This window comes from Anas platyrhynchos, chromosome 5 (genome assembly GCF_047663525.1).
Source record: "Anas platyrhynchos isolate ZD024472 breed Pekin duck chromosome 5, IASCAAS_PekinDuck_T2T, whole genome shotgun sequence".
NCBI classification, from domain to species: Eukaryota; Metazoa; Chordata; class Aves; order Anseriformes; family Anatidae; genus Anas; species Anas platyrhynchos.
Genome location: NC_092591.1, coordinates 16,952,358 through 16,969,332, shown reverse-complemented (window position 1 = coordinate 16,969,332; position 16,975 = coordinate 16,952,358). Strand labels below are relative to the sequence as shown.

Sequence of the window (16,975 nt, the reverse complement as noted above, 5' to 3'; positions counted from 1 at the left end):
AAGTTATAGGGGGAAAAAAATTGCAAGTCTACCTTCCTTCTTTCTCAAGGCACAGGAAGGGTCATCCTCCACAATTTGCGGGGGCTTCTTCTCACATTCCCATTTGTTTGTGTTTTTTGTTTTTTTTTTTTTTTGTTTTTTTTTTGATGGTTTGGGACACACCTTCCATTCTCCTTTCAGCTGCTTGAAAATTGGACGGTTTGTTTCAATAAACACAAAGTTCAGCTGCACATGGCGAGGGATGTGCCTGACCTATTTTGCATGGAGGGACAGAACATTATTGTGCTATTTTTTTATTACTATTTTTTTAGCTGGGATGGGAACTATAACTCCCATCTCCCTTAGAGGATTTTTGTCCCAATCAAATTAAGCATGAAGATCAGCAATGAGACCAATTTACCTCTGTTCTTTGCTGCCTAGACCTCTCTGCCAACTGCAGATACACTCCTCTTTCCTTGCCTGCCTCGTGCCAGCATATTCAGTGCCCCATGCTCTGCTTGAGTGATTGTGAATTTTTCTGTAACTTAAGTTCACTTGAGAAACCCAGTGAAATTCTCATGCTTTATTGATACCTGCTCTCGGCCTCTCTCTTCCATGCCCATCCTAGGACCATCACTGTAACCACTCATCCTTCCTAGTTTCAGGGGCTCTGCAGCTGCTCTTGCCCTCTCATGCTGCCTCCAGCCAGGACACCCTGGTGCTAAGATTAAACAAATAATTTGGGCAGGTTTGGGCTGGCTGAGCCAAACCACAGCGCTCTGAGCTCCAGAAGTGCTGGGCTGAGATACTTGAGCAGCACTGGCAGAGCCAGCAGGGAGAATTTATTAGTCTGGGCTACACTTCTCTCATATTCTCCAGCAAGGCCCTTCCCATCTATTTTGAACCTCTGCACAGCACACTTTTCACTTGTTGCTGAGTCTGTTTTATGCTATTGAATTACAACTTCTCTTTTTTTATGTTGTTGTTGTTTTGTTTCTTCTTGGTGAAAGAGGAGAAGCCAGAACAGAAGACCACAGAAAGGAGCTACAGGCAGGAGAGCATTTTATCCTCCTTTCTTCCTTGGCCCTCATACCTTTTGGAAGTAGACCTGAAACAATAAAAATCCCACGTGTAAATACCAACACAAGTGTTCTTGAATAATTCTCTACGTAAAAGCTTACAAACAGACTATAACCCTTTTTCTTTGCTTTGCACAAGTATGCCAGTGAACAAGTTTGTAAGCAGGAATGCTCACAAAGGCTGCCAATTTGCATCAGTCAAACCTGATAAACTCTCCCTAGTGATCCTCTGCATCAGAAACCAGATGCCACCACTTGTGCATACTTTCTGAGTCATGCCAACTTTGATTTTAAATCTCAAGCAGTTCCAAGTTTGCACATCATGGTTGCCCAGAGCACACTGAAAGCTTTCAAGCAGAAAAGTGCATGTCTGTGGAAAACATTATTGCTTAATAGTTCTTGCCTAGTTTGAGACATATCAAATGCAATTATGCAGTTGAGAGTCCTTTAGAGCAAGTAAGCATCTAACTCTACTGTGTCCAAAGTATTTTCAGAAATTAACATGAAGTGATGTATGATGTACTTATGATTGGATTTAAAATGTAGCGTATACAGTAATACCCAAGTGATGAGCTCAGCTGTCCGGACATAAAAGTAGGGCGTTATCAAGACAAGTCCAGCACACAGCATACAGTGTCTCATAGCCAAGCTCCCTGTGTAGCCACTAAATGAAGTTTTCATATGCAGAGGATTTGTGAGAGAGAGAGAAAAAAAAAAAAAAAAAAAAAAAAAAAAAAAAGATCTTGCAACTCAGATTTCAGTGAAATGTCAGAGTCCTTTTCAGCTGCAGTCTTTAAGTGGTTAATACACCTTTGTTATAAACAACTTCTGCAGCCAGAGACTTTTACTACCATGGAAGTTTTTGCAGCAGTAATCTTTATCCCCTGAGGTTTTTCTGGGAGAAACATGAAACTGTATTTCTCATCCTCCCTGTCCTACTCTCGGCTGGAGACTGGCTTTTTCCATTCCCATTACAACCTTTGAGTTTAACTGACACCTTCCCTCCTCTACCACAGATGCTGGGTGGGGTCCACACACTTCGTTACAGAAAGCTGCTATAATTCAGTCGGTGACTATTGTTTTTTGTTTTCTCCTTTTTTCAAATGTATGTTCAATGTCATGCTTTCCTGACATAACCCGTTGTAATTCTGTCCACCATCTGAGATTGCAGCCAGTTGCTTCCTCCCACAGTGCTGTATAGAAGACCAGTTTTATTGCAGCATGTCCAGCATCTTTTGAAAGTGTTGCTAGGATGTCTACAGGAAAAATTACATGAAGATATTTAGTTGTCCAAATTGAGCCGCGTCTTTCTCTCATTTAGATTTGATGTACTGTGGATTTGAAAAGAGATTTGCTGGCCTGGTTTATCTTGCCTCATGCTATAAGGCAGATTTTTCTTGTGCACAAACACGTCATTAATATGTTTGGAAAATAAGTCCGAGGTGGGCTCATCCTTCATGCACCAGAACACTTTGGCCCTGTCTTTCCACAGACAGTCCCTCAGATGTTTGGCTGTGGCATCTCTGCAGGCTGCAACAATTGCTTCTCAGCTACTTGGCAGTCTTCATGTCATAAATGGCCGTCAGCCCAAAACTAGCACAAAGCAAGGTGAGGTTCCTGGCTGGCTAACCGCTGATGGAAGGGGTCTGTACTAGATCTGAACTGGAGTTTTTGTGCCATCAGCTTCAGCCTGCAGTGACAAACAGGACTGCATGTTTATGCAGGAGCAAAAGGTTTGGTTTCCTTCTCAGGAGACATTTCTTGCTGTTGCTACTGTCTAGGAATCCAAGATGATGAATTCAATAAACTCAGGAGACTTTATAAACCTTAATGTACAGCTGACAATAGAACAAAGCAGAGCCAAGGCATGTTCCTGTGAGTGTTCTCCAATTGCGTCCTATTCTTGTCTGGCTTCATTAAGAGCCATCTGCTCTTCATAGAGGAAATGATCCCACACAGGTTTGTGAGGACATTGTCACATCTGCTGAAAAAAGATAACAGAATTACATTATTAACACTCTGACACCACCAGATATTTTCTAGAGCTCTTGCATCTGAAAGCTGTGGGTGGATGGTACTACCTCAGCTTTAAAATGAACATTTTACATGCAAAAATCTCTTCAATCTGCCATTTGAATCCAAACAATCCTAATAGTTTCATAGTAGATTTGGTGCTTTAAGCCAATATATCTAGTAATTGTTTGGGTCTATACAGTCTGTTCTTTGGAAACTGAACTTCTCAGGGTAAAGGATAAAAGAGAAAGGAAGAACATTATCTGCAGCCGATTTCAGGAAAGGTTTGAAGTCTGAGCTATCTTTGACTTCCTGTCCACCGCTCAATGCAGCAGTTGAACTCAGTTCAATAACAGGTTTTCAAATTGTTCCCAAAACTTCATTGTTAAGGAACAAAAACAAAACAGGAAAGACCTGTTGAGGAAGGACTGCTGTATCACTGAAAAAGCTTCTGCAGAGCACCTGACACTGAAATAAGCTTATTTATTATAAATAATTTCCATGGCGTCACATTAACAAACATAAAAGGTCACGAACTCATGTATTTGAAGCAAATGTGTTTGACATCTGGGATTTGGCAGAGGTTCCTCCTGTGGGATAGACTGTTTGTGCAGAGCTTTATTGAAGAATAATATTAAGAATGAATTACGAAATATTAGTGTAACCTAGTAAGAAAGTATTGTATTTTACAAGCCAGAGACATAATAGATCTCACAGAACTATTTTTGTTCCTCCGATTCAAAAGCATGTCAAAGAGTGATAGCTGTGACCAGCTAGAAGTGGAAACCTGTGGTTTTTCAGCACTGCACTTGGAAATGGGCTGGACAAAAAGGTCCAAATGCAGGCAAGTGCTTAATTGCACGTACGTATTTGTATTTTTGCAACGCCCCCGCTTGCGAGGGGAGGAGGAGGGAGCTGGCAGGGAGTGCAGCCGCCAGGCAGCCAGGGGCCGAGGGGGAGCCAGGCCGTCCCCACACAGCCTCATGCAGGGAGTGGGGCAGCCCCACGCATCAGGCACCTTTGTGGGGACAGGGACGGGACAGGAACTGGGGCTGTGGGGAGCTGGAAACAGTCACTCCTACAGTCTATCCCTCTCAATGCTCTCTGGCCCAGGCCAGTGGAAACCTTGTAGGAGCAGCTATTTCCCAATATCGGTACTGACGCAGGGCTATTTGTGAGGCCCTCTCAGCCCAGGAGGTGCTCTCCCACCAGGCTGGGATGTGTGACCTCCTGGGGTGCTTTGGGGTGACTCCTCAAACACCGCTCCAGGCCTCTTGGCTTATCACACTGTCCAAAACCACCTCTTTCAGTGTGGAAAAGGGGATGAGATGCAGCCCTCTGGATTCTCTGGGTCTCCCCCAGGCCTGGGTACTGGCCAGCCCAAGCAAATGGCAGAGCAGGCAGCATCCCAGGGGCAGGAGATGGCCAAATGCCTGCCAGCTCCATGCCTCCCCTCCCTTTTCTGGGACCTTGGGACCAGGTGCCACTGCCCTGCCCTGCGTCTTTCCACTGTCGTCTCACTGGGGTCTGGTCAATGCCTCAGAGCTGGCCTCTCTCCCCAAAAAACGACACAGGCCTGCCTGAGGACAAGCAGATTTTCCTCTCCCTGGGACACTGGGGCCAGCCAGGTGCCACCCACACACTGGAGCATGGGTAGCACACAGAACGTCCTTCCTGAAAGGCATCAAGTTGTAAAACAAACAAGTTATAAAATATTTTTACCCTCTGTTTTCAGGTGAAAACAAACTTCATTTACCTCACTTAATGGGGCTGAGGGCACAAAGCCATCCCAGAAATCATGCCGTTTTAAAGCCTGCCGGCACCATGGAAATGGGGAAGTCTGAGGGGACATCAATGCAGGCCAGTAACAGGTCACCCACAGAAATTGGAAGGCTGCTTCCACATCTAAAATTACTCAGTTCAGTGTGAGAGCACACACTGACCTTCTAGCTAGAGCTTTGGCTACATCATTCAGGGGGAGGCAAAGAGAAAAACAGGACAGTCTGGCTTAAAACACATAAGCAAGAACACAAACAGAAACAGAAGTTACCACCAGACTTTACCCCAGCTTTAAAGCTTTAACCCAGCTGCAGGGAGTTCAGACATGTTCCCAGACAAGCACACCGATATACAGCACCCTTAAGTTACACAACATAAGGCAAAGTCACCCTGCTGCCTACCTCCCCTGGCCGTCATTTTGAAGGCCCTCTTGCAGCAATGGCTGCACCTCACCCAGCAAGCCCCAAGCCATGGGAAAGCAAACATGCCACAGTCAAAACCTTCACCCATATCACTGCTGATTTTAGTGCATGAATAAAGATATCCTTGTGTGACCCCTCTCCCCAAGGCAGAGGATTCTGCGTGTTTAATTTGTGTTTGGTTTTATGCATAAACGTTCAGTGAGATTAGAACACGCAGCTTCTTCAGTGTCTGCTGTAACGAACAGACTGAAGTGGGTTGTACCGTCTTGGTACATCTTGATCTTACATGCGAGCTGAATGCCACAGGTGTCATGAACCTGTGTTTTAACAGAAGGTTTAATAGCTGCAAAATGCAAGATGTCTGTTCTTCAAAGTATTTTCTAGAAAGAAATATTTTCAAGAATCCTGACGCAGCAGTAATAGCTGTAGGTACAAAGATTTATTTGCAGGACACAGTAGCTGTGCCGTGTTCCTTACCTGTGCTCCCCAAGACAAATATATATATATATACACGACTAAATCCTTCCATAATGAACAAATATCCACTCGCCTCAAGTATTTGCAGCTGTCACCATTGCTTTAACTTTTAGCTCCATAAGAACTAGATCATATGGTAGCAAGGAATTCAAGGGTGAAGGGTTAATCATTTCACTGCAGCTCAGGGATTAACTTCACATTAAAAACACGTGCATTTGTATCCAAGTGACATAATGAAAAATGTGGTGGGACATGAGAGGTGCACTCATTCAAGCTAGAAAGGATTTATTGAACTTGTTCTTCAAGATCTTAGAAAACCTAATCAAACATTTCTCAGCCAGTGCACTGCTTGCCACAAACTGCTTGCCCTCTGCTAACCTGATACACCGATCCCATGACTAACAAAGAGTTTTATTAGCAAACAGAAGGAGGATGTGTTTCACAACTTCTTTTAAGGGGCCTTGGTGATCATTCTGTAATATGTTGACTAAACTGTGCAAAAGTCCAGGAAAAGAAAAATAACACTTGCTAGAGAGAAAAAAAAAATGGCATTTAACAGCAGGAACATGCTGTTAAAGCACAAAAAATGTTGTTAAAGATCACCATATCAGCTTGTATTTGGGAGAGTCCTTATGAAGAGGGTACAGACTATGAACCCTTGCAGTAAAATGAATGAGCTGCATGCTGTCCTGATGAGCTACTGGTGCAAGGAAGTGCTCACTTGTACAAAAAGGCTCACCTTCATGAGATGTGGAGCTGCCTTCTGGCTCACTGGAATAACCATACAGGACTCATTTTTTCCATCACTGGTGTGGTGATAGCTAGACTCTGGCTGACACGGAGGACAGTTTGACAGCATTCAGCAACACCTGTGGGCCCAAGGAGTAACCAGTGCCACCAAAAACAGAGAGGGGAGAAGAAGGCAGGAGCTCTGGTGCACAGAACACAGCCCGTGGGACTACTCAAGGAAATATGGTTCATAGTTTACCCTTAAGGAAGTGCAGCAGGAGTTTAAATCCCTGCAGCATATTAGGTTTACAGCCCAGCCAAGCCCTGATTCTGCAGCAGTACAGTGTCCTTTACCAGCTGGATAGACAGATCTGACAGAAAAGAAAGTGCAACCTGCTTTTCCCACCCACACTTGCAAGTCATCTCCAGAGGTACCATTGCCGCAGAGCTCTCATTTGCACCTCTGTGGGAGCTTTTGCTGAATGGAGGTATCCTTATCTTCAAAGCAATTGTAGGAGCAGATTATTCTTGTCTTGTGAAAAGAGCAAAAATAGAGGAAGGAGTGACATTATTCAGTCCCACATGCAACCCCAGATAAGACAAACAACAGCATGTATAATGAGAGCAACTTGAAAAGCAGACTAGAAGCATCCAGAGAGAGAAGGATGCAGTGAATCAAGTCTGAAAACCTCAAATTAGGTCAGTAGAACTGTATTCTAACAGTGAAGCCTAGGTAGCTTTGTTTCCTACTGGCCATTTTCTATCAAGATGAGTGGAAGGCCTAGCAGCTCAGCAGCTTGCCTGGTCAGCCCACTTCTACCAGGGACCCTGCTTGGGAGTGAACATCCAGGAGGCATTGGTCACAGGTCACAGACCCGTTTTCTTATTTCTTTGAGCAGCTCTAGAGACTCAGTTGCTTCTTGGTTGAATTGCTTCAGCCCAGAGCTCCTGCACTCAGCCTCTTTCGCTTTGTGTGTTAGCCGGCTTCCTTTCAGCGCAGTATTTCTTGAGCACGTGATGCAGAATTAATGCACTTGCAGGGCAATGAAGGGAACTGAAGTGTCCTTGTGAAACTGCAAGTGAGCAGTAGGAGTTCATTTGAGTTCAAAACAGTTATAGAGATCTTTATCAGCTGAGTGCCTTGTAAAACATCAAACACCCAGTGAATGTCGTATTACCTACCTCATCTCTGCAGTGAATTGTGTGATGAGAAGGAGAGAGAGCAGCTGCGTGACATAAGTTTATTCACTTCCCACAAAACAAACCAGATCCAGCCTCTTCTGCCCTGGCAATTTGCTGAAATAAGAACATTCCACCTGTGAAGTGTAAACCCAACCAACGAGCACCAAACATCCATTAGGCATGGGTCATTGACTAGTGTGTGGGTGGAAAAACCTTTCTTGTACTAAAATCACAAGGTATGTAGTGCAGGTGGGAGTCAGAACTAGCTACTAATTAATGATTTATGTATAAGGAAACCAGTTCAGCCCAAATTACCTTACATTAATGTTACTTGTTAAGGAGACTAACTTATTCTGCAGAGCTAAGCCAAATTCTGCTCATAGGCTCATGCTCACTGCACAAATACCTGTCTACACTGATCCAGGCTGATCCTGACAAGAACGCTTACAATGATGCTCTGTGATCTCTATTAAACCAAGAAATGATCAAAACAAACCATAATTCAATTATATTTTTGTTATCAATATTTTTTTATTAAACAACAACAACAAAAAAGCTTTAAGATAGTCCTTGCTGGCATATTCAATATAAGTTGTTCACAAGTCATAAAACAAGAGTTGAAAACTCATTTTCTACTGCAAATAAAAAAATGGCTGGAGGTTAAAGTGGCAGGATGAGGGTCATAGAAACCATTCATTTTAAATTACAATATTTCTCTTTTGAAAATAATTATGACTGCAAAATATAACATGCTTATTAATTTGGACAACCTGCAAGTAGGGATTAGGGAAATGAGTGTTAAAGCAGAAGCAGAAATTCTGTGGAGCATTTGTCAAGCTGAGCAGTGAATCTTTCTTTCTGCACATGTACTGTTTGCAGGAGAAACTGGTGGCATAAGGTGGTGCTGTATGTGCTATACCTTAAATTATACTTACAGGCTTGCATTGCCCAGTGCATCTCACTGGGTGACAGGTTGGCCAGGCAGCATGGCTTTTTTGAAAACCGATGCTCCATTTAAACAGATGAAAGCTACCTTCCTTTTTTTTTTTTTTTTTTTTTTTTTTAAAAAAAAAATAATGAAATGATTGTGAACAGTTTTCTATCTTTCAAAGGTCTGAAAAAAAGTTAAAATGCTTCATATACAGCAGGAGAGAGAAGACTTGTCTCAGAAACCCTGCAAACTGAGACCATTCCTTAGTACTTCTACATGATCTTGGTTTATACTTTCCTTGTCTCTGATCATGCCTGCCTTTGCTGTAGTCCATATGTCAGCCAGCCATACATTTGTACACTGGTAAGGCTCATCTTTGCTTAATCATGCTGGTAGGAGACAAGGATGCTGGATTTCTAGGAGTTAATTCTTCCTTTTCCAGACTTCATGTAGAATGTCTTAATTCCAGAGCTGTTTATAGGCTACTTGGATGCTTATCTTTCTAAAGACATAATCTCCTTTTTGGTATTTTGAGTTTCTGATTCATTATTTTTGTCCACAGCAATGATATCATAACCAAAGCACTGAAGGTTAACTAAAGACAAAGGTTTTTCTTTTTCTTTTTTTTTTTTTTTTTTTTTTTGTTGACTTTCTGGTTCAGTTGCAATTTTATTCCTCACTAATTCTCGTTTTTTTAATCGATGGGAATGACTGCTGTCACTTACACTGTTGTAACTCACACTGAATGGCAGAGGGTTACGCTAGAGCTCGCTGCAGGGAGTATGCATGTGGTTGGCCACAGCTTGGGAATGTCACTTAAAATTTTCTGTATACATATAAACACAATGAGAAATTTTATACGCGTTATCAGGTAAATCTCTATTTGGCATCATTAAGAAGTGAATGAACATATCTCTCCTCCAGCTAAGGACTGATCTCTACCAGTTTTTTGCCTTATTTACTGACGTGGGGTGCTGACTAGGGCTGGCAGCTCTTTGCGCTTGCTGTAGGAGTCCCAGGATCTCTGTAGAGCAGCTCCTTTAGGAAGCAGCTGGTTTTTCTGTCCCCCCTCCGCTACCTGGATGACATCAGATGCCAAAGTCCAAAGGAATCTTTTAAAATGATTAACTAGATGCAGGTTTGGTGATACTGATTTGAATAACAAATCTGTGTAATCTTGGCATGACTTCTACCTCTTTGTTTGCATTTCAAATAATCTACAGAATGAGTTTATTGGGTGAAATTTCTTAAGAACAATGATTTATTATGCATACTGGAGAACTCTGGGGCTGGACTTTTGAATTGTGTTTGTATTATGCAGAGGCAGACAGGAAAAACTCCCACCACCATATGTTTTGAGGATTTTGTCAAAACTAACCTTTGTAGCTATGATTTCACTTGTTGAATACAGAACATTTGCAGCAAGTTGTGGATGAACAGTCTCCAGACTGAGGTTCCTGTCCTGAAAAACACATGTGCACGCACCATGAACAGAGACTTGAGGAAGTCAACGTAATCCCGTACAAACTACAGAGATAACTCAAGGAACAATTTCTATGAATGAGCTGTGAGTCATGACTCTGCAAAGACTTGCACACGGATTGATAGTTTAGAAATGTGTAGAGTCAAGGGTCTGGGTTGGCCTTTGAAGACTAGGGGTGAGGAATCATTCATGGAAACACACCAGTGTGGGGCCTGAAATACCAGAGAGAATCTTCAAGTGCCAAAGGTTGTCTCAGAAAATCTTGAAGTACCCAAAGATAGTTCCCACAGAGAAAGAGAGGGTGCAGTCATACTACTATTTATTTACTAGAAACAATCTTTCAACTCTACTGTCAAAGTAATACATATCTGTTTACATTTATACCACTGACACTGAGATTCAAGACTTAAAACTGGGCTAGATCCAGACCTGATGTGAGGTGCTTAGCAATCACTGACCCAATTTCAGGAGAAAAGTGATTCATCAGGACCTAACAGAGCAGCTGGTTCCTTCAGAGTGGGAGGGGTGCACTGTTTATTTTTAAAACCTCTTTGTGAAACTAGGCTCTGGCAGCAGGCTGGGCAATCCTTTCAACCATCAGGCCAAGTGCTTGCTGCACTGCAGAGAGAGGGGTACAGGAGCAGCAGGAGGGCCACCATAGTGCCTGCGTTTCCAGCAAAACACTTGAAGAACTTTTTGGTGGGCGTGGAGGAACCTTGCAGTGAAATAAAGGGTTTGCCTTGGCTATGAGAAAAGCAAGAGAGGTCAGTCAGAGACTAAGAGAGACAAGGAACCTACAAATGGTCTCCAAAAAGCAAAGTGAAAAATGTTAGGTAGTGCTAGAGCAGAGGCGGAGTGCACTCAGCATGTGCTTGCAGTGCATGACCATAACGAGATCACTTGTCCAGGACAAACTCGAAAGGGAGAATGAGTGATACTGGGACCCTGTAGAGAGTTGAAGGAGATTGAATATTTGGGGAGTTTTTGGTTGCTGAAGTGTTTTCTAAAGATCCCTTTATTATCCAGCTACATTCCTCAGTTCTTACATCAAGGTTACTGCATCGTTACTCACTTAGCAGTGTAAAAGTGTGTCTGCCTGGTACCCAAACGCTCCCTCATGTGACTTCACCAATATTCCTTGAGTACACAGGGATCAGTTTGGCCAATGGGAATCACTACAGGGATCTCAGAAGCTTGAACTAATAAAATCTGCAATAGGTGAAATGGCCACCCCCTACGTGCACAAACATCAGATGCACCCTGCACTGAAACAGGTGAGGAAAAAAACTGCAGGGTCACAGACAGCCCCGCACAAGTACTCTGGACCATTACACTCCCTACTGTACTGCCTCTTCAGCACAGGTTGCCTTTCTGGGCAGGCTTTCTGCAGAAGGTCTAATGATAACCATCAGCTTCAATTTTCATGCATGGCACCTGCTTTTGGGTTGAGCTAGTCATAATTGGTTCAAAGACCTAAAACAACAGAATGTGATCAGTTTAAATCATTTATAAATGCTCATGTCAGATGAAAACACACAATTTTCTTGTGTCATGTCACCTTAAAACTCTTTAACTTCCAAACGCAGACCAAATTATCACTAGTTTTGGCTTACATCAATTCTTCGTGTATACAGAAACATCCACAGTGCTTTACATGCACACAGGGCAGAGCCTCAGTATGCTTTTTATCCTTCCATTGAAAAGCAGCAGTCATGCAAATTAACACCAGCTGAGGTTTTTTCCATCCAGATTTATTTCAACAATGGTACCTTTCAGGCTTAAATAACATTAGGGCATACTTTTATTTCTTTTTTTATTTTCAAAACAACTTTGTACTATGGAATTTTCATGAGGTTATAATACAGCTACATGCTACAGAAAAGATTCAGCAGCAAATTTTGTGAATAAGCCAGATTGGAAAACTCGAATGACCACAGACTGTATTGATCCTATTGCTCTGCTTGTTCTAGGTAGAGAGAAATGAATTCATAAGTTGTGCTGATGCAAATACCACATTTCTGAGCCAATGAAAGCTGACTCGTGTAAAGGTTGGGCCAACAGAAGGCAGGCTCCCCAGCTGAGAAAGAGAGAGCCCTACAGGAATGGCAACGAATGCTACCTCGGTGACGGCGGGTGACCAGGCACTCCAGGAAGCTTAGCTATTCATACCAAAATTATTGCTATCAGAGACGCACAAGTTGAAAAGTAATTCTGTGGGATCCAGCAAACTCTTAAAATAATAAACTCTGAAATAATATTCTGTTGTCTGTGTTAAAAAATAGCCAGTCCTCTAGAAATATTTCAAAGACAAATATGCTAGGTAGGACCCATCCAACTCTACAGCACCGGATCATTTGTCTCTTGCCATTCTTTTCCGCCTGACACCTAGCCCAAATAGCATGAATCACTTGGCTCCTTTCTTGGAATATGTTCTCCCTCCCAGTCGCTGTGATCTGTATCAAGGATTTCTGTAATTTCTGCTCTTATTTACTTTTATTCCAATTATTGTGTTGGCAATAGGTGCTGTATAAACACGTACCGAGAGGCAATCCCTTTGCTGAGGGCCTGTGTTTACACAGATATGACAGCCAAGAGGCAGGCGAGGAAGAAAGCCGTCCCTCCCCAGCTCTGCCATGGCCTCATCACACTGCGCTGCACGTACCCAGGCCCAGGTCGGTGCCCTTATCTGGTGTTGGCCAGAACATTGTCTGTGAACTGTATGGTAACAAGCCTCATGTTAGAAAATCCTCTAATGGGAACACCCAGATAAAATCCCAGACCTGAAGCTGGGATTCTATATATTTGTAGGGTGGCCCAGCCTCCAAGGAGAACAAGTATGCATACAGCAGTTGCAAGCTTGCATTTTTAACTTTAATCCCATAAAAACCTTACATGTGTATTCATTTCTTTCCTTTTTTTTTTTTTATATTATTTTTATTTTTTATTTTTATTTGGTGAGAATTGCTGTAATATATGAGCCTGTGATGGTCTATTGAAAACAGACCCTTGAATAGGAAATGGAGAGTTTAGATGTTATAAACTGCTAGTAATTTATTATTCTGAGATTGGCATATATTTTGGCGAAGTTAAAGTTGGCTGGAGTGATAGTGAGTGATGAAAGATGTTATGGCGGTTGAGAAATGGCTGAATTCCTTTGTTTCCAGACTTTTCACTTTTTTTTAAAAAGCGCAGAATGTTTATATAGAAAGTGTAATATTGTTTTATGAGTATTTGCTGGACCTTGCTAAAACCAGGCATTCAAGCTTTACTCTTTTAACAAAGTGTTTTGTTATAGAATTCCTCTGTGTTGTTTTTTTAATGTTTCTAAATTAGGGTTAAACCAGGTTGGTATGTGGGGGCCATGGGAGAGCAGCCCAGAAGTGAGGAACTGTCTGATATCTAAGGGAGTGCACTTCATCTCCAGGAGGCGATGTGATGGCAGGAGAAAAGACTCCTCCGCTGGGCACAAAGAAGTGATAACACAGGGACACAAAGCAGGAGAAGAAAGGCTTTTAAGCACTGGTAAAATCCTCAGCACATTGAGAGTTTAATGCAGCTAGTTTAAGATCCTGCCTGCCCCACGTCTGCTTTCTGGGCCACCAGAGCCCGCTTGTTTCCCATGTCTCCATTCCTTCACATGGGACCCACACACAGCTTTAGCCCGTGGTTATAAAATAGCATTCCTCCTTCTTGGGCATTTCTATTTTCCCCTCCAAGAGGGTGGCGTACGATGAGCCTGGACACACTCAAGAAGCACCTTCCTGTTTCTGATGTTCCTCTGCAGGTTTCCTCTACATTTATCTCCTCCAGATTGGCTTCTCACAAAACTCCTTGGCTTCCTGCTCCTTGCTTGGCCCACTAAAGTCAGTCTCAATCTGTTCTGTTTTTATAATAAAGGACAGCCTGTGTACAGAGCTCTGAGCCACTGGACCCCAGGATGTTGCATCATCGAGGAGGAAACTTTATTAAGGAATGGAAGCTGCTAAAGCACACTCAATTTAGCATTTTGTTGCTGTGGGCCATTGCATCAGGCTTCTTTCGAGCTAAGTACCGGTAAAAAGAGCAGTCACTTCTACTGGAGTGGAAGTAGTGGAGAAGAAAAACAACCCCAGGCTAACTTTTAAGCTTATTGGGAACAAGAGAGTCATTTTTCTGATCGTGCCATGCAGCCTGTGTTGTGATAACTTTCTGACTGTGTATTCTCCCATTTAATACTCCCACTTTAATGAAGACCTCACATAATGCTTCTACTCTGCTCCAGCCTATTCTCATTATAATTTACATAACTCCCTTTCCCAAGTAGCATTAAGAACTTTCAGTCCTCAAAAAGGCCAAGCAAAGGTTATATTTCTTGTCCTAGCAATGCTGGAGAGCAAATAAACCAGTAAGGAAAAAGTAGGGGAAAAAAGCAAAAGCAGTTGCTTCAGAGAAATTTAATAACAAAGTATAGGAACCCTTGTTCTTACAAAATAAAACACTGACCTGCCAATGGCTTCAACAAGGTGAGGATTATACTTCCAAACTATACAATTATTTTTAGTTTTATTTTCAAACTCCTAAATATATATATATTTAATATATATTTATATATATATATATTTAGCTTAGCACTGTGAGGCCTCAGCTGGAATACTTTTCACAGTTTTGGGCACTGCACTTTGAGAAAGATGTGAACCAACTGGAGAGAATCCAGATGAGAGCAACAAGAATGATCAAAGGTCCAGAAAATGTGATGTATGAGGAAAGACCAAAAGAATTGGGTTTGTTTAGACTAGAGAGGAACAGTCTGAGGGGAGACATGACAACAGTCTTCAGACATGTTAAAGACTGTTGCATGGGGAAGATAAACTGTTCTCTGTTTCTACTGGAAGCAGGCTGAAAAGAATAGATTTAAATTACGACAGGGGAGATTCAGATTAGACTTTAGGAAAAACTTTCTATTGGTTACAGCAGTTATACCTGAGAAGATATTACCTATGGAAAACTGTGGGATCCCATCACTCAAGGCCTGGGTACTGGTATAGCTGGGTCTGCTTTGTGGCAGAGGCATGTATGATACAACCATTCCAAGTCTTTTCCAGCTTGTTTCCCCCAATGTTAGGAATGTAGGAGAAAGACTGTATGAACAGAACATTTTTTTTTTTCTCTGAAGGAATTTGGACGCATCTCAGCCACGGGGTCTTTGAACAGGAGGTCAGCTGCAGCCTTAACTACAAAGGTAGTACTGTTACCTTATAACCATCACAAACTGTTTGCAATTATTCCACTGAAAACCAAGTGAAAGTTCTAATTCTCACCTGCTCTGAAGCCCCTGGACACTATTCTGGCAGTGGAGGCCTGTGCCAAAGAATCTGGCTGTAACTAAGCATAACACCCTAAACATTGTAAAACATGCCATTCAGTGATAGATTTCTATGAACTCTGTTATATAGAAAGATTTAATACAGAAAGGAACCCAAAGATGTGACACTTTGTTAGAAAGTAGAAGATTACATAGTACAACATGTATTTTGGATTGAATTTACAATGAATTTTAAGTATAAAATAGAATCAAAGAAAAACAGGTGAAAGTAAGACAAATGCAGGGTGAATTAAGACAAAGTGCCTGACCGATAATTTCAAAGATAACTGGGAATGTAAATTAGCACTTCTGAGATCCTTTGTTTCAACAGGCGACTTTTTGGGGGGTTGGGGAGAAGGTTCTACTTGTTCGTTTGCTTTCCATTTATAATGAAAAAAAAAGAAAAACAGGCGAGATTGCAAAAGCCAGCTTTTTCCTCAGTTTCTTTGGTGCTTTTTGCTAAGCTGCCTTGGAGCTACAAAGGTTCACAGTCTTTGAAACGTAGACTCATACCCTAGAAGTGATTACAATGGAAAAATGAGTCCTTAAAATACATGACCACATAGAGAATCGTATGGGATCTGCTGCCGATACACCTCCAGAGGACTGCGTCCTGGTAGGGGCTGTGCATGAAGAGGCCTCCCTCCTCAGACAGGCATAGGTCGCTGGGTCTGTGGAAATACTGACTTGGTTTTGAGCTGCTATACGTACTGGCTTCTGAGGAGAGAGTTCTGCAGAGGAGGAGCCGTGTCTTTTGTTTTAATGTTTACAGGGCACCAACTCAAGGGTTAGAATGAGTACTGTGATACGTATATCCTCAGCCGGATGACAGAGCTTCCCCTGAAGTTGATGACGGTGTTAACAGTGATCATTTCCAAGTCCAACTGAATAGTACGGGGCCCTTTCACGGGACGGGTCATCACCAGGGTAGCACTGATCGGTCCCGTTTGCTGTACACAAAACAAGAGGAAGCAGGTGAGATTTCCAGAAATGGTTCATGAAAGCTATCATGTCAGGTGAGACCATGTTATGTCCACAGTCCTCGAGCAGCCAAAATAACACTACTTTCTGTTGCATTGTTAGAAGCTACTACAATTCACAGGAGAGAGAGCTTCAATTCAGCGTTTGGCTCCATCTCAGTGTTTTGTATGAACTATCACCTTCTACAGTTTTAAAAGCCTTTGGGAGCCCTGCACATAAAAGAAGCTATTGTGCATAGAAATTTGCTATTGTCTGAGTGGGAAAAGATGAAAACATGGATTTGGAGTATGTAAAAATAATGTCAATTTTTTTTGGTCAGTTATTATTTAATCTGATGCAAAAGCTATTATTACTTCGAAGCAGCAAACCCCAAGAAGGGGTTATGTTACCAGAGCTTTGAGAACAGATGTTTCGCTATGAGTGGAATCAGGGTTGGTTGTACAACTGCGTGTTAACGTTGCAAAACCTCACCCTCTGAAGAGAGCTTTAAATATGTGAAGGCTCATCAGAAAATCTGTCTTTTAGTAAGTGGAAGCAGAGCTTTGAAATATCTGGCCAGAACAGTGGATTATGAAAATT

The 16,975-nt window shown here is 42.2% G+C and overlaps 1 protein-coding gene across 5 annotated transcripts in view; it reads right to left on the bottom strand.

Moving 5' to 3' along the window:
* Positions 1-11,804: 11,804 nt before the first annotated feature.
* Positions 11,805-16,975, bottom strand: part of FBLN5 (fibulin 5) — a 57,527-nt gene continuing 52,356 nt past the window's right edge. For all 5 annotated transcript variants that reach the window (XM_021273666.4, XM_021273665.4, XM_005021441.6 and 2 more), the window contains one exon: positions 11,805-16,365. In XM_021273666.4, the coding sequence (XP_021129341.1) occupies positions 16,204-16,365 (162 nt within the window). In that variant the 3' untranslated portion in view covers positions 11,805-16,203. The remainder of the gene's footprint in view (positions 16,366-16,975) is intronic.